Raw genomic sequence first — 23,090 nt, 5'->3', positions numbered from 1 at the left:
GCTTGTTGCCTGATGCACATATTCGCATGGACTGTCAGATGAATGCTGTTTCCTCAGAGAAATCATTGTGCGGGAACAAAATATTGGATCCAATTTCAGAGTATAATAGTGATACAATGAGAAGTCTTGAGTCATGGAACTGGAACTACCCAGTATCCTATTTCTTGCCCCTGTCCAAGCCCAAGCCGAGTACCTGCTGCAAATATAGTAGCAACACTGGAGAAAGCATCAAGGAACTGGAAAAATTTGGAGCCAGTCGCCAGATATGGTACTGCTTTGACAACAAAGCAATCATGGCCACTGTCAGGCCCCACAAACCCCTGAACTAACCAGGAAATACCAATGAAATCAGAGACATCATCTTCAATGACTATGTCGACCTTGAGGACAACATCATGTATGAAATAATACGATGCAAAGATCAGCGATTCACATACCTCTGTCGACCAAGGTAGCACTGGTAGCACCTGTAGTGACAGCTTAGACAGTTCCACCACAGCATCCATCAAGCGACACATTGGAAGTGATAAGGCAATTTGGACAGTTATTCGAAAGATCCCCCTCTTGGCCTAAACCATTTCAAGATCCTCAAGCACCTTGGTTATGGAGACATTGGCAGTGTTTATCTTGTCCATCTCAAGGACACTAGCACCTTTTTTGCAATGAAGATGACGAACAAGGCATCACTTGTTAGTATGAATAAGCTAATCCGGGCACAAACTGAAAGGAAAATTCTCTGCCTCCTTGATAACCCTTTTCTGCCAACTTTATATTCTCAATTTGAAACAGACAAGTTTTATTGCTTAGTTATGGGGTACTGTAGCAGTGGCAGTCTGCACTCTCTGCAGCAGAAGCAGCCTAACAAGTATTTTAGTGAGCAAGCTGCATGGTGAGCTTCTAACTTCTATTCTGCTGCTTCCATTTATTTCATTTTATGTTAATTGATTTTCTGCAACCGTGATAATGTATTATAGTAAGACATAAGAAAATTATATATAGTCTTCAGGTGGAAGGCACATTGTAGCATTTAGTCATTCCATTGCAAATATTTTCAATATTTTTCCCTTAGTGAACCTTCCTGTAGGCATCTTCCAACTTTTGTTTCCACATTGGGCTTGTGATAGGGTCGCGATGTTGTCATTAGAATACCATGATTATCAAATTAATTTTGATTTCAATAAAAATTTTAAAAAAAATCGTAGAAAGTAGAGAGTCGGATAGAATCCACAGAGAAGACATGATTTTGATTTAAAATCTTTGATTTTATAAAAAAAATAAAATTTTAAGGAAAGTAATTTAAGTCAGAAAATAGAAATTAAAAATACGAAAAATAAATCGGATACTAAGTTCTACTATTTAGATCCTAGCTTCTACTTGCAATAAAAATAAATAACAAGAATTTAAAGAGTATAAAAATAAATTGGTACTAAGATTTACTAACTAGATCTTAGCGTCTACTTGCAATAAAAATAAAAGACAGAAATTTAAAGTGCAAAAAAATAAATTTTGCATTAATTGAAATTGAAATTCAAGTTTAAAAAATTTAAAAAGAACAGAAAAATAAAATAAAACTGTAACAAAGATCTGAAGTTGACCGACGCAGCCCCATCGGAAAGATGATTGATGATCTCTCATTCTTCCTTCGTACTCCGTAGAGTGAACCGGCTTCTCTTCTTCTTCTCCTTGGGTCTCTAAATTTTTCTAATTTTTTTTAATTTTTTTTATTTTTTCACTGCTTTTTTCTTCTCTTATTCTCGGACCTCCTACTTATAGGTGAATTTTTTATCTTTTTCTGATAGCAAAAGGAGTCCTAAAACTCTTAAAAATCGTATTATATCCGTAGCATTTAATTCTGACTGTTGAATTGCATTTGGACCGCCCAGATCAGCTCAGAAATCAGCGTTTAAATCCTTCTCTCGATTGAGAATGATATCAGCCGTTGATCAGAGCGATTGATTTGATTTCAGCCATCGGATGGCGTTCAATCTCTTCTATTCTCAGTCGGAAATGCTGTCAGCCATCGGATCGAATGATAGATGGATTTTCAACTGGCAATGAATGTGGACCGTTGGATCTCGCTCAGAATCGGTTTGAATATCGATCACACACTGAAAGTGGGCCACCATCGCTAGATATGGGATAACATAATATCAGCCGCCCGATCACGTATTCGGAGCGATATCAGCCGTCGGATTGCGTGAATTTCTTTCATTCGTTTGTGAACCGTGCCAAACACGATAAACTATTTTTGTGGACCACGCCCTTGAATCCATGGATCGATCGGCCGGTCCACTGTGCACCGAAGGCTATAAAAATTATTTTTAAGGTATTTTGGCTTGATTTTTGCTCCGATTTTGTGCCTGAAAAATAGAAAAAAATATACGTTAAATTATTCATTAATTTTTTATTATTTTGATGCTTAAATTGCTCGATTAAATTAACATCTATTTTTCATAAATATGTTCTAATTTTATATTTTTTAAAATTATTTATTTTTATAAAAAAATCTAATTTATTTATGAAATTAGATTTTTAAGAAGATGTTAGCACCATAAAATATCAAAAATATCTAAAATAAATATAAAAATATATCACTTATCACATCTTCCAACTTGAACTTTGCTTGTTCTCGAGTAAAGAAAGGATTTAGAATTAAGTACCGTTTAACTTAGAGTTTCGAATTTTACTAGGTAATTTTCAAAAAGACCATTGATGTTCCGTAGAGCGTGAGTGAAGTATGTCATTGAAGTATTAATACTAATCAATGTGGGAGTTAAACTAAGAATACTAAATTTTTTCTGAACTTTTTCTAAATTACTCTACTTTTATCTCCAAATCATCCAACTTTCATAGGGACGAGTATATTGTTACTTCCATCTTTCATTTGTTATAAAAAAATATCTCCATATTGTCCACTTTTTGACGTGAACCACAATGCTTACTTAGGCAAAGAGTTCCAGTTACTTGATAGGAGATCAATGTTTCGATTTTTTTTTTAATATTGTACGCTATTGAATGTCTTAACCCCTTAAGCTTTCTATTTGACCCATATAGCGAGTTTTCAGTCAATGACTCCCGAACCAGATGACTTTAGGGCACTAGGTATAGAATACCCTTCGGACCTACTTTTTCGAATCAAACAGGCTACGAGTTAAAACTAGCTTTACAACAAAGCTTTTTTGCCCTTCATACCTTTTGATGCGAAACTCAATATTTGCTTAGGCAAAGAGGCCCGATTACTCAGTATGAAGTACTTAAAATTTTTTTTCTCTTTTTTTTAATATATGAAGAAACGTATAGTTATTCTATACAAGTCCATAGAAAGTAAACTCTTCTTTGATGCTGATAGAAAAATTTAAAAATACTCAAGAAAAAACTGTTTAAGTTCTAAACTTAACTCTTTATTGAGTTTTCTTAATACTTGATCCTCAATATCTCACAAACTCTCTAGTTTGTGCATCAATTTTTTTAAAAAAATAATACTTGATTTAACTCGATTCTTAAGTGTAATCAGGTGCTTAAATGCTAAATACTTACTTGAGGATTTTAAAAATTTTAAAAATTTTTATTCTCTCCCTCAACTTAATCAACATTGTTCTCAATGGAGTAAAAAAAATAAAGGGTGCATACAAAGAAAAAGAAAAAGGAGAGATGTCACTTGATCTAGAAGTCTTTTCAAAATTGATTCTCCTCTCAACTTAGCCAATATTATCTTCAAATCTCTACAAAAGATACGAAGTAAGATTCGATTAACCTAAACAAAATATAAAAAATATTAAAAAGCAAAAGTTAAAACTGGATTGCCTCCTAGAAAGTATTAAGTTTACTGTCTTTAGTCAGATCATATCGATTCTCTTACCTATCCTGTGTCAAATATTGGATTGACAAATTTCAATGATTTTGAATTGTCAATCTCAGAAAGATGGCCTACAATAAATTTTAATATTTTATTGTCAATCTTTAGAAAATATTTCACGTCCCTATTCTTAATTTTAGGAAGATAATTTACAAACACATTCACAGTCTTTTGTTTGTTGAGAATTTCTCCTATTTGTTCTTCTAAAATGCTCATGAATTGAGTTTTTGGATTAGAAGTTGAGTTCGATGCAATGGGTACCGAGAAGGGTGTCATTTGATTCTAAACATGCATACTCAGATGTGATCAAGGACGATTTTAGTTCTGGAGGAGATGATGATTTTAAAGAAGAAGAACCGACTTCTAGGGCTGAAGAAAATGAGACTCTTAGTTTATATATCTTGGGTAACTCATCCGCTCTCTTCTTTGTTTTTCTCACTTAAATTGAAACTAACATCAGTACCAATTTCGAACTTAGGTTCTTCTATACGATTAGTCTCAGTACCAACTTTCTTTTCTAAATTCATATTTTGGCTAGCATCAGTACTGGCCTTACTCACCTGGTCTTGGTATGGATCCTTAAGAATCTTACTACTTTTAAGCTCAGAGATTATTTTGTCATTTTCAAATTAAGAATTTTTAGACAGGACAGTAGATTGATGATTAGGTCCAGATGGTTGGTGGATGGATGGGTTGTTTTTGAAATTCGATATTGGTTGGTTCGGTAATTGACTTATTTCTCTCCTCATGGTAGACTCAACTAACTGATCTATTTGTACTTCTAGCCTGGCGATGGATTGCTTTTGGATCATAATCATTTGTTAAAGTTGGCTAAACCTATCGTTGGCTAGAGGGGTCTGTTGAGGAGGTGGGTATGAAGGTTGATTGTAATAGGATGGCTAGGTAGGCTGACTAGGCTGACCTCTATTATAGGCATAATTTTGATATTGGGGTATATTTTAAAAGTTTTGCACCGGAAGAATTTGGATCTGAGCTTGAGTCTGTTGAGGTCTCCAAGAAAAATTAGAGTGATTTCTCCAATCTTGGTTATATGTGTTTAAGAATGGGTCATTGACAGGATTGGAGTAATCTTGAGCAGTTTAAACTTGTTTTTGGATGAAAGATAGAATCTGTGTAGCTGTGGGATATTTACTCATATGATGGCCTGGACTAGCACAGATAGAACAAATCTCCTGATAATTAGAAGATGATGTGTATTGCGCAAGAGATTGTTAATTTAGAACTAGAAATTTATCTATAAGAAGGTCGACTTTATCTAATTTTTAGGCTATCAGGTTCAAATCAGCCTTAGGACTAGAGTCTGAATGTTTGATCCCATAGAATGATGAAAATATCGATGGATTATAGGTGGAAGGAATAAAATATTCCCTCATCTGTCTAGGTAGTTTTTCAAGATTTTTAGCCATTTGATTATCAGATTTAACATGAATCAGCCGTTCAATTTCAGAATTAGATTCAACTAGGTTAGAAAAAAAATTCTACCGTGCATCTACCAGTGTAAACCCTAATGTGTGTGGTTTAGATTTTTTTTTTAAGAAGAAGAGAGAAAGAAAAGAGAAGAGGAAGAAAGAGAGAACTTCTAAAAGTGAGAACCTTAAGAAAGTCCTAGATCTAAAGACGATAGATGAGAAGAATTAGTTGTGGTTAAGTATTAATTACAATCAAGTTAGCAAACAATTAAACTTAGACACCTATAGGTTTCTTAGATCTAACAGTTCAATGTAGAATGGCTCGGTCTAGATGTAAATTGGGTATGTTTTTACTTCCTTTAACTAGCCAGGTAAGAGGTAGGATCATGGGGGTCCCCCCGTTGCTTACCTTAGACACCAATTAAATTGATCAGGTAAGCTAACGGAACCAATTAAATAACCACGGTCCACTTAGGCTTAATCTTTGTAACTTCTTGCCTTAGACACCAGCTTCAGGAGTGAGTCCAAACTTATTTTGTACTTGACTTTACCACAATACTCAAACTGAACTCAATTGTCCTAGGGGTCAACGTCTACTTAATTTTAATTAAGCTTGGGTTAATGCGGGATGCTGGTTGGTTGTTTTTAGACTAAGAAAGGATGATGAAATCCCCACCTTATCTTATTATGGGTGTTGCCCTTAAGTTGATTTGAGATGAATATGTACAACCAATTTCAAACAAGGGGTTCTATGCAACTAAATTAGATGCATAAAACTAATCAAACTTGAAAGCTTACCTTGTCTTCAGCGATCATCAAAAGTAAATCTAAGATGATGAATGCTTCTAAACAATTAAGTTTCTACTCTTGTCATTCGATTTTTATTAGATTTATGTGGGTGAATTTTATGTTAATTTGAAAAAAAAGAGTAATTAATACTAAAAAAAATAGATAGGGTTAGGGTTAGGATTGATCTCACCAAATTGAAGTGTTTCACCCTTCTTTTCTTCTCATTTTTTTCTCTGCAAAAAGATTAAAAAAATCAAAAAAGTTAGTAAGTTATATTCACAAGAAAATTAAAAAAAATAAATATTAAAATTGATGCCTTCTCCGACAATGACGCCAAAAAATTGATAGGGTCGTGATGTTGTCGTTAGGACATCATGATTATCAAATTAATTTTGATTTTAATAAAAATTAAAAAAAATACGTAGAAAGTAGCGAGTCGGATCGAATCCACAGAGAAGACAGGATTTTGATTTGAAATCTTTGATTTTATAAAATAAAATAAAATTTTGAGAAAAGCAATTTAAGTCAGAAAACAGAGATTAAAAATATGAAAAATAAATCGGGTACTAAGATCTACTATTTAGATCCTAACTTCTACTTGCAATAAAAATAAATAACAAGAATTTAAAGAGCATAAAAATAAATTGATACTAAGATCTACTAACTAGATCCTAGCATTTACTTGCAATAAAAATAAAAGACAGAAATTTAAAGTGCAAGAAAATAAATTTTGTATTAATTGAAATTAAAATTCAAGTACAAAAAATTTAAAAAGAATAGAAAAATAAAATAAAACTGTAATAAGGATTTGAAGTTAATCGGCGCAGCCTCATCGGGAAGATGATTGATGATCTCTCTTTCTTCCTTCGTACTCCGTAGAGCGAATCGACTTCTCTTCTTTTTCTCGTTGGATCCCTAAACTTCTCTATTTTTTTAAATTTTATTTTTATTTTTTCATTGCTTTTCTCTTCTCTTATTCTCGGATCTCCTATTTATAGGTGAATTTTTCACCTTTTTCTGATAGCAAAAAGAGTCCTAAAACCCTTAAAAATCATATTATACCTGTAGCATTTAATTCTGGCTGTTGGATTGCATTTGGACCGCCCAGATCAGCCCAGAAATCAGCGTTTAAATCCTTCTATTGATCGGGAATGATGTCAGCCATTGATCAGAGCGATTGATTTGATTTCAGCCATCGGATCGCTCAGAATCGGTTTGAACCGTCGGATCACGCACTGGGAGTGGGCCACCACCTCTGGACATGGGATAACATAATATCAGCCGTCCGATCGCGTATTCAGAGCGATATCAGCCGTCGGATCGCGTGAATTTCTTCCACCCGCCTGTGAACTGCGCCAAATACCGCGAACTGTTTTCGTGGACGGCGCCCTTGAATCCGTGGACCGATCGGCCGGTCCATCGTGCACGGAAGGCTGTAAAAATTATTTTTTCAGGTATTTTGGCTTGATTTTTGCTCCGATTTTGTGCCTGAAAAATAGAAAAAAATATACGTTAAATTGCTCATTAATTTTTCATTATTTTGGTGCTTAAATTGCTTGATTAAATTAACATCTATTTTTCATAAATATACTCTAATTTTATATTTTTTAAAATTATTTATTTTATAAAAAAATCTAATTTATTTATGAAATTAAATTTTTAAGAAGATGTTAGCACCATAAAATATCAAAAATACCTAAAATAAATATAAAAATATATGACTTATCAGCTTGCATTGGACGTTCCCTTTTCTTGTACTATTGTACTCCTTATCTACTTACTGCCTTCTTAAGTTTTCTTTGTTTTTCTTTTGATGCAATACTTCATCCTTAAATTGAATCAGTAATTATAATCTTTGCATACCTGGGGACTTGCAATCATATCAGGGCTTCAGGTTCTGGTTGATCTGTTCTACTCACTGTTGATTAGTTCTACCAGGCAAAATTACAATTTTGCCTTACTCTTTCTACAAATGTGCATGAGTCCTCCATTTGGCATGGATTATATGGTAATGTTTTATTTACATGGCAAACAAGAAATGGGAAGTTTCATGGTTGAAGTATTCAGAAAGACTGAGTGAGTGGAATAACTTTTTCTTTTAGTATATAAAATGACTTGTGCTCATTATATTATTCAACATACGGAATCTTTACTTTCATGGCTTAGAAATACTCTTGGGGCTTCCTGGATTCAACTGATTTCAGTCCACAGAGAAGTCTGTTATTTCTCTATCATTCTGCTGTTTTGTGTCCTTCTAACTGCTGCTATCAACTGCAGAGTTTTGTTTCCCTTTTTTTTTCAAAAGAGCAAGCAGCAGGTTCTGTTAACTCATACATTCTTATTCTCTACTTATTCTTGTCTCAACAGAATCATGGGGGAAGCATTTCACTTCCTCCATTTCCCATCAAGGAAAAAAAAAGGAAAAAACTCTTGTGGCATCTCCTTCTTCATGACAACTCATTTCCAGCAGAAGAAAGTTAGAATGTTCATGTCATGGAAGAGATGCTCTGTAAGTGGTCTGAAGTTGATGTCAAATCCTATATTTGGCACTCCACCTATATGTAGAATCACCTGTCTCAATGTGTTTACAGGAGTGGCAGAGAGGATTCTATGGGAACTAGGAGTTTGTTTTGGGGGTTGGGAGATGTACACTTGGAATAATCTTTAAACGTGTAGAAAATGTGGTAGCTTATCAAGATGCTCGCTTATTTTAGTTTGAAGAAAGAAAGGAATTTAGGTGGGTCCTTCTGGAGAGTCAAAGAATTCCCTTTTTCTCATGATAAAAAAGGGCAAGAAGGGTATCATAGTGGAATTTTCGGATGATATTAAGAGAAGGCGAGGAATATATCATATCTCAGTGATGGTAAAGCTTTTCTTGAATCTGAGATGGTAAATACCTTATAATAAACTATATGAAATTATTGGGAAGGCATTTCTTATGGGGTTCTCAAATGTTATTGAGATTGTGGGGCCTATTTCGGGCTAGTAGCTCTAACTTTGTTTTCTTTCCTTTTTCCCCCTCTGTCGAATTGATCCTCCAGAATCCAATAATGTTGTGTTCATGAATGTTGATTTAGGGATGGTATTTTGGTTTAGAGTTCAGATTAGATTAGGGGTTATTTTCTCAGTTAGAACTGTTTATGTGGATTCTAGTTTGGAATCCTCGAGAATCCAACAGTTTTATGTTCATAGACATTGGTTTGGGGATGGCATTTTGTTTTAGAGTTCATATTAGATTAGGAGTTATATCTTCAGTTAGAACTGTCTGCGTGGACCTAGTTTGAAATCCTCAAGAATCCAACAATCATTTGCATTTTATTATAGAGTTCAGATTAGATTAGAAGTCATATTCTGAGTTAGAACTGTCTGTGGATCTTAGTTTGGTTCTTCTTCTTCTTGCTGCTGCTCCTGCTGTTGCTGCTGCTTCTTCTGCTTATTCTTTTCTGAGACCAACAATCTGCTTTAGGTTAGGCTAGGCAAGTCCTGTTCACAACCTCCAAGCATGATTACATAGTACATGTGTAAAGCATGTATTTTCTTTTTCCTGGTTGAACGTTAGAATGTTTTGTGCCTCTTTTCTTCCTCACCTTTCTCTCCATTTCCATTCTTCAAAAGGAGCAGATTATTATTGTATATTTAAATCACAAACTCAATCATACTTTCTTTCTAAAGATAAACCCCATTCACAACTCCATTATGTAGTATCAGCCGTCAGTAAAGAAAAAATAACAAAAAAATACATTTGTCTCACTCTCTTTAGTCACAAAATTCCTCTTCTTTATTGTCACCAGGATCTTCCCTTCTCGTATACAGGTCTGTCTGAGCCCATATCGACATATCCTTAGAGCCCACATTCAACAAATCAATCTAACATACGTGGTAGGAATATTTCAAATTTCTTTCAATTCAACAATTTGTTTACATGTTTCTGTATTGCTTGGAACAGCTTGTTTTTGCTTCTGAATGTTGGTTGCACGAGCACTTGCGCATGCTTGGTGTTATATATAGGGACCTGAAACCAGAAAATGTGCTTGTTCAAGAAGAGGGTCATATTATGCTATCTGACTTTGACCTGTCGCTGCAGTGCTTCATCAACCCAACCCTTGTCAAGTACTCCTCAACCCATGCTGACATCAGCGAAAGCATGCTTGATAGCGAGCATGCAGTGCAGAGCTTTATCCAACCAACTACATTCTTTCCCTGCATACTTCCTAAGAGGAACAGGAAATCCAAATCAGACTTTGGCCTTGGCAAAGGGGCCCTCCCAGAACTAATGGCGGAGCCAACGAATGCACGCTCAATGTCATTCATTGGGACTCATTAGTATCTGGCCCCTGAGATCATCCGAGAAGAGGCCCAGGGGAGTGCAGTTGACTGGTGGATGTTTGGCATCTTTCAATATGAGCTAATGCATGGGACGATCCCTTTCAAGAGGTCGGGAAATCGAGATACACTTTTTAATATGGTAGGCCAGCCACTGAAATAGGTGCCAGTCGTGAGTTCAGCTGCCCGAGACCCTCATTGGCAGCCTTCTGGTGAAGGACCACAGAAAAGGATTGCATGCTGAAGAGGTGCTACAGAGATTAAGCAACATCCATTTTTTGAGGGGGTGAACTGGGCGTTGGTGAGGAGCTGCACACCACCTCATATATACCTGAACCAGTAGACTTCGCACGATTTGCTCACAAGGAAGTTCTTAATGTTGGGAACAAGGCTGCTGAAAATGGCATTAATGGCAATGGCATGAGTAAGGGCAATACAAATGATTCTCCTCATCTTGATTTTGAGTATTTTTGCCCAAATATTTTGACTAGTTCTAGTTAAAAGACTAGTAAAATCATTGTTATACATCCTGCTTGGAATGATTTATCAATAGAATTTATTTGTGTGAAAGTGAAAGTTGTGTCTTCAATCAGCAAAAGGTGCTTGGTCTGTTGTGGTTCAATCACTTGTGGTAAGAATGGCCTTCTTGCAGCTCTTTTCTCCTTTCTTTTCTTCTATATTTTTTTTCCCCTTGGTGATTTGGTTGATGCTTCAGCTTCTCATTTTTATTTAGAGAATATACATGGTATATGGTCTTTACTGTAAAACAAACTTACCTATAAGAGCAGCTATTGGATTGTGTGACTTCTGTCAGGAATATGTTGTATTTTGTTTCAGTTGAGATGAAGAAAACAAATTTTTCTTAATCATTGCATATTATAGATTATTAATCATATTACTCATCTTATTTGAAGAGAAGCAGCTCTGGACCCTCCGGTGAGGAAGTTTTTGCCATGCATTAATAATGTTTTGCTCTTGCGAGGAAACCACCATCTTTCAAATTTTTAGTTTCAGATGGTCACCCTTGGTGAATCAAATTATTTCCCAGTGCACAACCCTCTCACTTTATCTTCTTTTTAACATGCATGAACATGTGTGATGGATGATTTGTTTCCTGCCAGTGTCTATGCACATGCTTTTTTCACGAGGATCTGACCTATGTCTTTAGGGTTATTTTTGAAGGCAAAAGCAGCCTTCATTAATCAAATAAATCTCTTCATGGCTGACAACGGGAAAACTCTCTTTTGCAACCATGTGTTAGCTGAAGACAGGGAATGGGTACATTCTTTTTATCCACCAAAATCAATCTTTTCTTTTGCATTGTGTAGTCTGGATCCAAAGCAGGATTTACCCAAGATATGGGGTAAAAGTATGAGATGGTCCCGGCAGTAAAGGTAGATGAGGATAGTACCATGTATCGCTCTCTTACGTGAATCTCTAGGCGATGTCGTCTTTCTGCTAGCTAGTAGTAATATCCTCACCATCATTCTTCTCATCATCATTTTCTGTCTTCTTTGCAGCAGTTTCTACAGTGATTGGAGAAGTGAATTTATGGTGGGTGATAAACCACCAGGTGTTCATAGTTGGACAAACTTGTACTTGCATGTTCCAACCAGAGTTTCAGGCATATGATAGAGAACTTTTTTTCTTGTTGTGGCTTAGGCTTTTTTTGAATGTTGTCAAAGTGAAGGAAAGGAACAAAATAGAGATCTAAATCCAAGCGTGGATAAAGACCTATTGATCTAATTATTTGGGGTGCGAGATTTCTAGCGGAGGTTACATTACTTGCATGCATCTTGGCCCTTTATGGTAGTACCCTTCATCCAGAAATGCATATAAGCTTTGAAGAATTCCAAATAACCTGATGTCATCTCATTACATCAGAATAAAATTTTGATGTTAAATCTTTGTTTCACTCAATTCATTGCCTCATTCACCAATGCAATTCACAAGGGTTGGACAAATCATTAAATGCCACATCAGAAGCATATTGGTCTCTGAATTGGGGTGAACAAAGTGGCTCTAATGGCACCAATTTTCCTTTGCATGACCAACTTTAAACCTTGAAGCAGGCTCCACTAGACAAGTTAAGTACTCGCTTTGTCTTGCAAAGTTACTAGCATCTACTTCTCTCCTCCATTAAATAGAATGATCAGATATTGACCGTTGAATTAGCCTTTGACTCTAATTATTGGGGTCTGGAATAATTATAGTTCTTTGGATCATGGATTGCACACGTAGACCCCTCATCAGGGTCAATGTTGAATACTAGCTTAAGGTCTCTAAAGGGTTTATCAAGACCCCAGCTCTTTATATAATTCCTTTTCCATTGCCTTTTGACCTCGCACTACTGAATCATAAAGATTCAGCAATATGGTTCTAACAGCTGCTCTTTGCCATGATAGGACCCCACATTATTCCTAAATCATTCAACTTCAAATAAAAACTTCCATAAACGCCTCAATTACCTAAAATATCTGTGGTTTTGTCGACAATTAAGTCTTTCAAAGACTGCATACAGAGGCTTCGATGCCAACCAAAATGGTTTCAGGAGCCTGCATGCTGTTCGTATTGCACGACAAATGCATCTATCTGCTTCGTGGCTGATATAATCTGAAAAATTTTCGAACACCTCAGAGAAACCATGCCCATTGTCCCTATCTGAACAAAGGATCGATTGGCAATCCTTTTTATATTAATAAGTACTTGTCAGTGTTTTCTTGTGAGTAAAAATAGTTACATGACACAGTGGATGCATGGTAATTCCTCTTGTCATGATTTGGAGTTGTGAACTAAGCTGACCAGTCTTTTGACTGCTCTACTTTAGCCAGCAATATTGGAGGATGCGGAGGGTGTTTCGGGAAATTTGTTCATGCAGAGGGGCTTTCACCAAGGGCTCCCCTCTGATCCAACGGTCGCTTGGATCCGCTTTTAATACACTCGAGCGCTTTAGCTTTTCTTTTCAAAAAGAAAAAGAAAGAGAGCCCAAGGGCCTAGACCCACCTCCATTTCAATGCCACCCAACTCTCGGAGCTTTCCTTGAAGTTGCTTTGCTTTCTCTTTTCCTTCACCCCTCACAGATAGAAAGATAGAACCTCCGGAGAACCGACCTTCTCTTCCCTCCCACAAAGCTCACCATGGCTCTCTTCCTCTCTCTCCTCCTCCTCTTCCTCTTCTCTCCTTCCTCTGCTTCTCCCAACAATTCCCTGAGTTCATCTCTAAGAAAGCAAGCTTCCATCTTGGTTTCCCTCAAGCAGTCTTTCTACACTTCAGACTTGTTACTCGAGAGCTGGAACATGTCAAACCATGCAGCCCTTTGCTCGTGGGCTGGTGTCCGATGCGACGACACCAAGCGTTTAGTGGTTGAGCTCAATGTATCCAACTCAAACATCTCTGGTTTCATCTCCCCAGCAATAGCCGAGCTCAAGAGTCTTCGTTACCTGTCAGTCGCCAGTAACAGCCTCTCGGGGGAGTTCCCACCGATCATCACTAAGCTCTCGGGCCTCCAACATCTCAACATATCCAACAACCTGTTTAATGGCACCTTGGCGTGGAAATTCTATACAATGGTGGAGCTAGAAGTGTTTGATGCTTACAATAATGACTTCTCTGGCTTTCTTCCTCTTGGCCTTTCTATGCTACCGAAGCTTCGGCACCTTGACCTTGGCGGAAATTACTTCTCAGGAGCCATCCCAGCGAGCTATGGTGATTTCAAGGGGCTGAGCTATCTCTCGCTCGCCGGAAATGATCTGAGTGGGTTCATACCCGTCGAGCTCGGTAAACTCGGTAGTCTAGAACAGCTCTACTTGGGTTACTACAACGAGTTCGATGGCGGTATCCCGGCCGAGCTCGGGACGTTGGCCAATCTAGTCCATCTTGATCTCTCCAGCTGTGGCTTGGAGGGCGAGATCCCACCCCAATTGGGCAATCTCAAGAAGCTGGACACCCTCTTCCTGCATGCCAATCAGCTCATTGGCATCATTCCTCCCCAGTTAGGCAACTTGAGCAGTTTGAGATACCTCGACATCTCAAACAATGCTCTCACCGGCGAGATCCCAAAGAAGTTCTCCCAGCTCCGGGAGCTCGTCTTGCTGCATATGTTCATGAACCGGCTTCATGGAGAGATCCCAGAGTTCATGGCAGAGCTGCCCAATTTGGAGACCTTGATGCTCTGGCGGAACAATTTCACCGGGACAATCCCTCCTGAGCTCGGGAGGAACGGGAAGCTCCGAGAGCTCGACTTGTCTAGTAACAAGCTCACCGGAGTAGTCCCGAAAGCACTCTGTTTCGGTAGGAGGCTGGAGATACTAATTCTTCTCAACAACTTTCTCTTCGGTCCCTTACCGGATGATCTCGGTGAATGCACTACACTCTCGAGGGTTCGTATGGGTCAGAATTACTTGAGTGGATCCATTCCTCGGGGGTTTCTCTACCTACCGGAGCTGTCACTGATGGAATTGCAGAACAATTATCTTACTGGAGTGATAACAGAGGACCCAACAAAGAAGCCTGCCAAGCTAGGCCAGCTGAATCTCTCGAACAACAGGTTGTTTGGGCCTATTCCATCATCCATCGGAAACTTCTCGGCGTTGCAGATTCTTCTTCTTGGCGGTAACCAGTTCACGGGGCTGGTACCACCTCAGGTGGGCCTTCTGAATCACATGCTGAAGATAGATATGAGCAGGAACAACTTCTCTGGCACAATTCCTCCTGAGATAGGGGATTGCCTCCTGCTGACATACTTGGACTTGAGCCAAAACCAGCTCAGTGGACCGATCCCGGCTCAAATCTCTCGAATTCGCATACTGAATTATCTCAACGTCTCATGGAACCATTTGAACCAGAGCATTCCAAAGGAGATTGGAAGCATGAAGAGTCTTACTTCAGTAGACTTCTCGCACAATGATTTCTCCGGTAGAATTCCGGAAACCGGGCAGTTTGCTTACTTCAATGCCTCATCTTATCTTGGCAATCCTCAGCTCTGTGGATCTGTTTCGAATCCTTGCAATTTCACGTCGACGTCTCAGTTCCGATCAGACCGACATGTCGGTGCCAGATCACAACTCCCTGGAAAATTTAAGCTCCTCTTCGCGCTGGGCCTCTTAACATGTTCTATTGTTTTTGCCACAACGGTTGTCATCAAGACCCGGTCGATGATAAGAAGGAACTCAAAGTCATGGAAGCTCACAGCATTCCAAAAGCTAGAGTTTGGGAGCGAAGACATCGTAGAATGCCTCAAAGAGAACTACATTATTGGGAGAGGAGGAGCTGGAATTGTCTACAGAGGAACCATGCCAAACGGGGAGCAGGTTGCAGTGAAGCGGTTGCTGGGGATAACCAAAGGGTCTTCACATGATAATGGATTCTCTGCAGAGATACAGACTTTGGGTAAGATCAGGCATCGGTATATCGTGAGGTTGCTCGCATTCTGTACTAATAAGGAGACTAATTTGCTTGTCTACGAGTACATGCGGAACGGAAGTTTGGGAGAAGTACTTCATGGGAAGAGAGGAGGCTATCTCAATTGGCAGATCAGGCTCAGGATTGCAACTGAGGCAGCGAAGGGATTATGTTACTTGCACCATGACTGCTGTCCTCCCATACTTCACAGGGATGTCAAGTCCAACAACATTTTACTGGATGCAGACTTTGAAGCTCATGTCGCAGACTTCGGCCTGGCGAAATATTTGAGGGACACTGGAGCCTCCGAGTGCATGTCAGCCATCGCTGGTTCTTATGGCTACATTGCTCCAGGTATGTGCTGGAAGCGTTGTTTAGAATTTAGCAGCTTGAACTTAAACCAATTGATCCGAAATTTTCGATTAATTTTAGCTATTTTGATCACTGACCTTCTCTAGTGTTTTATGTTCTTGCTAATGAGTAGAAAAAGCGGTGCTACTTGCACTTCCATTATCCCAACTGAGGAACTGTTTGCATATCTATATATCTAATAAGTTATTCCTTGAAAAACATATCATATTAGTTATATATTACAAGGCCTTAAATCGACTCTCAAAACCATGAATATTCCTCTTGCCTTTAGACCAATCATCTCTGATGCTCTGATATTTTCTAGTTATTCTTTTGATGGAGGAGATATACTGAATAAAATACACCAGCAGACAGGGCTAAAGCAATGAGCTTTATCTAGAGCAGTCCTAAGAAGGAGAGCACTGAGGACCCAACTCCTCAAAGAAAGAAAGTAGCATCCCTTTTGCTTTTTCCCTCCTTCCACCGTTTGGTGCCACCAACCCTCTCTCTCTCTCTCTCTCTCTCCCTCCCTCCACACCTCCCTCCCTCCCAAACCAATTCCCCTCCTGGCTAGCTTTCGAAACCCAGGACCAGTTTGTTTCCAACACAATAACCTCACCTTTTTGACCCAACCCCATCATTCTGTCAATAACAAACTCCGGATTCCAAACACTGTCTCTTAGGAATCCTGATTGGGATCCATGCTTTATATTTTCTCTAATTCCTAGAAGACAAAAGCATATATAACAACAAAATAAAGTATTGGCGGCACCTCATTTGCTTTTTCTTCCCATACAAGTGCTCCATTGCCCATGTTTCACATCATGTTGGTCTCCTTACTTGGAAGATATTCTCACTTCCAACCTCCATTTCTTGACATAGAATCCAATGTTATCTTACATATAAAATTTCAACTTTGCCCAACCTAAAAATAATATTGACATTTATCTTCAAATGCGGCCATAATAATGCTCGGTTATCCAATTTTTTATCTTCAAACAGAATATGCATACACTCTGAAGGTTGATGAGAAGAGCGATGTTTATAGCTTTGGAGTTGTTCTATTAGAGCTGATCACCGGTAGGCGACCGGTGGGTGACTTTGGGGAGGAAGGACTAGATATTGTCCAGTGGGCCAGGATGAACACAAATTGGAGCAAAGAAGGGGTGGTGAAGATTTTAGACCCAAGGCTGATCAATGTTCCATTGGAGGAGGCAATGCAGGTGTTCTTTGTCGGGATGCTCTGCATCCAAGAGCAGAGTGTCGAGCGACCAACCATGCGAGAGGTTGTCCAGATGCTAGAGCAGACGAAGCAGTTTTTCGGGTTTCAGTCACGCTGATCTTCTTCAATGTTTTAGAATCACTGCAATTTTACAGAGAGCTTTCTCTTGGTGCATGGTAGGGATTATAATGGGGTAGGGTCCTCAGCTTGTTAGGGGTGTTTTTTGTCAAATTATATGTGCATGGCTTTTAGATGGTTGTTAGCTAGTGTACGTAATGGGTGCAGTAATGTGTACGCTCTGTCTGCTAATTTTATATGTTACCTGATAAAAATCTCTTTGATAAATCCCTGCGTGAGAAGCTTGTTAGATGTCCCTACTTTTTGGATACCGGGCTTTTATTAGCAGTCCATCCGTGGTGCTTGGTATACCATCCAATTCCTTGTTATCAATTTAATGGGGGTGCTTGTTAACTACCTAAGAAAAGCTAAACATAGACACCTCTGACAAGTTCTGCTCTGTTACTATCTTATCTTATTGACAGATGGCACTGAAAGGATTATATTGTATTGCCACTGATGTGATACAAAGTGAAGCCCATGTTTTAGGTTGGTGCGGGCATGACTCAATTCCATGGATAGTCCTTGTAGTCCTAATGCTGTTAGGTGGTCGTGATGCAGGTACATACAGGATCCAAGTGACTGTGGGGAGGTGCAGGGGTTGCCATACTCAAGAACAGGTCCCAGCTTTTGTGCATAATTGTTAGTGGAACTAGTTACTGGTGATCAACACAGCACCATCATGCTATTTTCCTCTGTAGAGTCTCAGCAACATGTCTATATGGTAGCCTGTGAGCACTGAAACATGCTTCTATCATTCAGGAATCGGGAAGGAAACCAATAGTTGCACGGTCTGTGAAGAGATGCTAATCGGTGTCGTAAAGAATCTACATAGAGACATGACACTGCGAATTTAATTGTACAACTTTGATAGAGCAATGCTGTATGTGGACTCTTGACTCACTAAAGTGTGGCTCCTTTTCGCCGACTATACCTGAAAATTTGTGGCACGAATAGAGTCCTTGAGCCCATGATGCGAAGAAAGGCACGAAATCCGATGCAGCGTGTTGATTATGTAGCTAGTATTGGAGGGGCAATACCATATGTCAGAAGAGGATAGAGAGGTGATGTTGCTAGAGTATAGTGTCCATGTTGAGTATTACTGTCACACTTTGTGCATTTGCAACTTGGTAACATGATCCAAATAACACCATGCGAACTTTTATATTTTTTATTTTCATCAAAGTTCAACGTAATAGCTGCAACTGGCTCCACCGCATGCGAGGAGAACACTGAAAATTTAAGCGTAGACTGCTTATATCCACCGTGCTACTAGCATGCCATTGTGTAGTCCCTTTCACTCCCAACAAAAGCAGCAGTGTGATAAAGAACCCAAAGAGAAAAGGCAAGAAACACTCTTTCTTCCTTTGTTTTGCCAACCATATGATGAGAAAATAATGAAGCCAGCATGCCTGCACCAGTTGGATCAAAATTTATGCAACACAAGATGACAGAGACGATGACAAAATTTCTTTCTTGAATCATTGATTTTGACCTCACTTGACTGGACTTTGCCAGTCTCAGTTTTCTAGCTTGACAGTATGAATAGATGAGCATCTGAATTCATCTATATTATGATATTTTAAATTTAAATTTTAAAATATCAAATTTTATCTATTTATGACCTTGTGTATATATGACTGTAACTTATGAGGATTGATTGGATCAACAATTTGTTTAGAAAATTTGGATTAGCTTTCTTATTCAATTATTTGATTTTAGGATTGATGGCTTATATTCTATCTATATATATCAAATACCTTGTACACATTTTTCAATATGAATGAACAAGTTTTTACATGGTATCGGAGCTATTGTGAAACTTGAATCCAGTTCATCATCTCATCCAAACATGGATTCAGCTTCTCCCTATTACCTTGCTCTGATAACCCAAGTATTATTTTGATTTCTTGTTTACTCACCGGAGAGAATTATCCCATTTGGGTACGTGCCATGACAAATGCAGTTCGTGCAAAGAATAAACTATGTTTTGTTGATGGGAGTTTGTCGAAGTCGGAGACATCTTCATCAGATGCTTCGATGTGGGCAAAGTGCGACTCCATGGTCATGTCTTGGCTGTTCAATTTTTTGGCCAAAGAATTATATTACATTGTTGCATATACAGGCATCACCATGGATATGTGGACGATCTTGCTGATCGATTTTCTCAAGGAAATGCTCTCCGGATTCATCATCTCCATCGGAAACTCAGTTTATTATCTAAGAAAGGTCTCTTTATTTCTTCTTATTTTATAAAGTTGAAATCTTTATGGGATGAATTGACTGCATATGTCTCGGTACCAAAGTGTTCATATGGTGCAGCAAAGGAGTTTGTGCAGGAACGTGAAAAGAAAAAATACACCAGTTTTTTATGGGACTTGGTGACTCTTTTAGTTCCATTCAATCACAAATCCTCAATCAGGAGCCTTTGCCTAATTTGAGTCGAGTTTATGCCTTAGTTTGCCAGGATAAGAAACAGCATGCCCTTCATGCTACTCATCAGATAAATATTGAAGCCACTGCTCTACATATGCGAGGCAACAAATCTTTAGCCTCTTCAATATAGTTCCTTCTACATAGAGTAAGGACAAAAAATGAAACATCTACGAGCATTGTCGAAAGCCAGGGCATGATGTATCTCACTGTTATAAACTTATTGGCTTCTCATCTTATTGGCAAGTTAACAAGTTTCAGCAGAAAAAAGGTGGCATGTCTTCATCGAACCATAGTTTTGGGGTTTCTACTGCTCATCATGCCCAGGCCGTAGGGGGTTCTTCTCCACTTTGTGGCTTATCTGCATATCAATACCAGGAACTTCTTTCTCTTCTGAACAATGATGAAACCGTGGTGAATGAAAATGTGTCTGGTAACATTTCTTTTATTCCTGTACTTGTTAATTGGGTTTAGATACCGAAACCTCTAATCATATAACTTCGAGTTATTCATCTTTGTCATCCTCTTCTAATTCTTCTTTTGTTCGGTTGTCAAATAGAATATAATTACCGATTTCACATGTTGAGAATATTTCTCTTAATACCGACTTAATTTTCAATGTAATTTAATTTCTATTCAAAAGCTTACCCATGATGCCAATTGTTTTGTAACTTTCTTGTCAATTTTTTGTGTCATTTAGGACCAAGTATCGAGGAGGCTGATTGGATTGGGTGACGCACAATATGGAGTTTATTACCTTTGTTTTGTGACCGCTTCTCTTGTTTCATCAGTATGTCATACCACCAATATGGTTTTGTGGCATCAACGTCTTGGTCATGTTTCTTTTCATAGTTTATCTAAGCTTTGTTATTTGTCTTCAATTCCTAATAATGTTATTGCATGTTATATTTGTCATTGATCAAAACAAACGTGTGTTCCATTTTCATTAAGTCAAAATAATGCAAGTACTCATTTTTCTTTAATACACTGTGATGTGTGGGGGCAATATCCAACTACTTTATCAGGTGCTCATTATTTTTTAACTACCATTGATAATTTTAGTCATGTTACTTAAATTTTTCTATTGAAACACAAGTCTGATATTTATCATTATTTTACTCATTTTCATGCTATGGTTTGCACTCAATTTAATATTTCTATTCAAAATGTGCACATGGACAATGGCATCGAGTTTACATCTTCTCTAATTCAAATTTTTTTTTTCAACACGGCATTATTCATTAAACTTCATGTGTTGACACACCTCAATAGAATGATCGTGTGGAATGTAAGCATCATCACCGTTTAGAAGTTGCCCAAGCACTTCATTTTTAGGATAATCTTCCTATTCATTTTTAGGGCGAATGTGTGCTTACTGCTACCTACATAATTAACCATACACCTCTTAATATTTTATCTGGAAAGATACCTTAAGAGCTCTTATTTTCTATCACTCCTTATGATCATTTTCGAGTCTTTGGTTATCTTTGCTATTCTTAAATTCATGATCGATCTCGTATCAAATTTGATGCTCGAACTGTTAAATGTATTTTTGTGGGTTACCTCATAGTAAGAAAGGCTGGTGGATTTATGATTTGGCTACTTATCAAATTTATGTTTCATAAAATGTTATTTTTTATGAGTATGTTTTTTTCTTTTCGGATGGCTCCTTGGGTATTATTATGGATAGTTCATCTTCCCCAGTTATATCCAACATAGTCGATGATGATGATGTTTCCTACGTATCCATGTCAACCTCTCTGGTTCCCAGTCCTACATTTGATGCCTTGGTTCATGACCATGATTCCGCTATTGGTCATGAATCTGGTAGCTTCAATTCTTCTTTTCTAGCTATTGACTCTACATCCTCCACACATGATCGGCCTCCAACTTCTCTCTCTATAAGGCCTAAGCATGTTACTCATCCCCTATCATATCTACAATATTACATTTGCCAATCTTTAGATAATACTTCATGTCAGCTTCCCGCCAATACTGCTTCTTCAGGTACTAATCATTTTTTTTCTCATTTAATTTTATATCACCATTTTTTTACCACTCATCATGCTTTCTTAGTAGCTCTTAGTTCCCATGAAAAATCTAAAACCTATTTTCAGATAGTTCAATATGCACATTGGCGTGATGCAATGGCCAAAGAGCTTGCTGCTCTTGAGACCAATCGCACTTGGGTTGTCACTTCTCGACCCCCTGGAAAATGGCCTATCACTTGCAAATAAGTGTATAAAATCAAATTTAATCCAGATAATTCGATTGAACAATACATAGCTCATCTTGTGGCTCGAGACTTCAGTCAAGTAGAAGGTCAGGATTTTTATGAGACGTTTGCTTCTATGGCTAAGTTGATCATTGTTCGGTGTTTATTGGTTGTTGCTGCAGTGAAAGGTTGGAAACTTCACCAACTTGATGTTAACAATATTTTTTTATATGAAAATCTAAAAGAAAAAATTTATATGACTCTTCCTTTTGGATATAAATCTACACAGCCAGGAATGGTGTGTTAGCTGTGTAAATCTTTATATGGCTTATGTTAGGCATCTCATTAGTGGTTCGAAATATTTTTAGATACTATTTAATGGTATGATTTTATCTCATCACCTGATGATCCTTCTCTCTTTACTTATACACGTGGCCATATTTTTCTTATTATCTTGATATACGTGGATGATCTTATTTTGATAGGCAATGGCCCACTCAAATATTTTTTGGGTATTAAGGTAGCCCGATCTCCTTCTGACATTTTTTTCTCTCAAAAAAAATATACTTTTGATATTTTAACGGAATGTGGGATGCTAAGAGCTCGGCCTTCTGATTTTCCTATGGTTCAATAGCATCGTCTTTCTAGTGACTCAAGTGATCCTATTTTAGATCTCGTGCAATGTCGCCGCATTATTGGGCATCTAATTTATTTGACTATCACTCGATCAGATATCACCTATTCAGTGCATATATTAAGTCAGTTCTTACAGGATCCTCACTAGAGTCATCTTGATGCCGCTATGTATTTGCTCCGTTATTTGAAGGATTCTCTAGGATAAGGTATTCTATTTCCTACAGATAGTGACCTCACTTTACATGCTTATTGTGACTCTGATTAGGCGGCCTGTCCTATGACTAGACGATCGATTACTGGTTACTTTATCATGTTGGG

General features: G+C 37.9%; 2 protein-coding genes across 2 annotated transcripts; both read left to right on the top strand.

Annotated features, from left to right (window-relative positions):
• The first annotated feature begins 26 nt into the window (after nucleotides 1-26).
• LOC105043033 (serine/threonine-protein kinase D6PKL1) lies at nucleotides 27-10,349 on the top strand. Its single transcript, XM_073251259.1, is given in 4 exon segments — nucleotides 27-125; nucleotides 127-547; nucleotides 550-889; nucleotides 10,160-10,349. Coding segments are annotated over 4 exon segments (1,050 nt in total).
• A 3,070-nt stretch (nucleotides 10,350-13,419) lies between these two features.
• LOC105042512 (uncharacterized) lies at nucleotides 13,420-17,640 on the top strand. The gene is made up of 2 exons (XM_010919769.4): nucleotides 13,420-16,152; nucleotides 17,152-17,640. The coding sequence occupies exons 1-2, from the start codon at nucleotides 13,536-13,538 to the stop codon at nucleotides 17,487-17,489; spliced, it is 2,955 nt and encodes a 984-aa protein (XP_010918071.1). The 5' UTR covers nucleotides 13,420-13,535; the 3' UTR covers nucleotides 17,490-17,640.
• The last annotated feature ends 5,450 nt before the right edge of the window (nucleotides 17,641-23,090 follow it).

Source organism: Elaeis guineensis, chromosome 2 (assembly GCF_000442705.2).
Source record: "Elaeis guineensis isolate ETL-2024a chromosome 2, EG11, whole genome shotgun sequence".
NCBI classification, from domain to species: domain Eukaryota; kingdom Viridiplantae; phylum Streptophyta; class Magnoliopsida; order Arecales; family Arecaceae; genus Elaeis; species Elaeis guineensis.
This window is presented reverse-complemented; position numbering and strand designations above follow the sequence as displayed.

Bases quoted from the DNA above. Each gene is read 5' to 3' on its own strand.
- LOC105042512 (XM_010919769.4), top strand. From the start codon at position 13,536: ATGGCTCTCTTCCTCTCTCTCCTCCTCCTCTTCCTCTTCTCTCCTTCC. The intron at 16,153-17,151 runs GTATGTGCTGGA...ATCTTCAAACAG, and splicing joins TTATGGCTACATTGCTCCAG to AATATGCATACACTCTGAAG.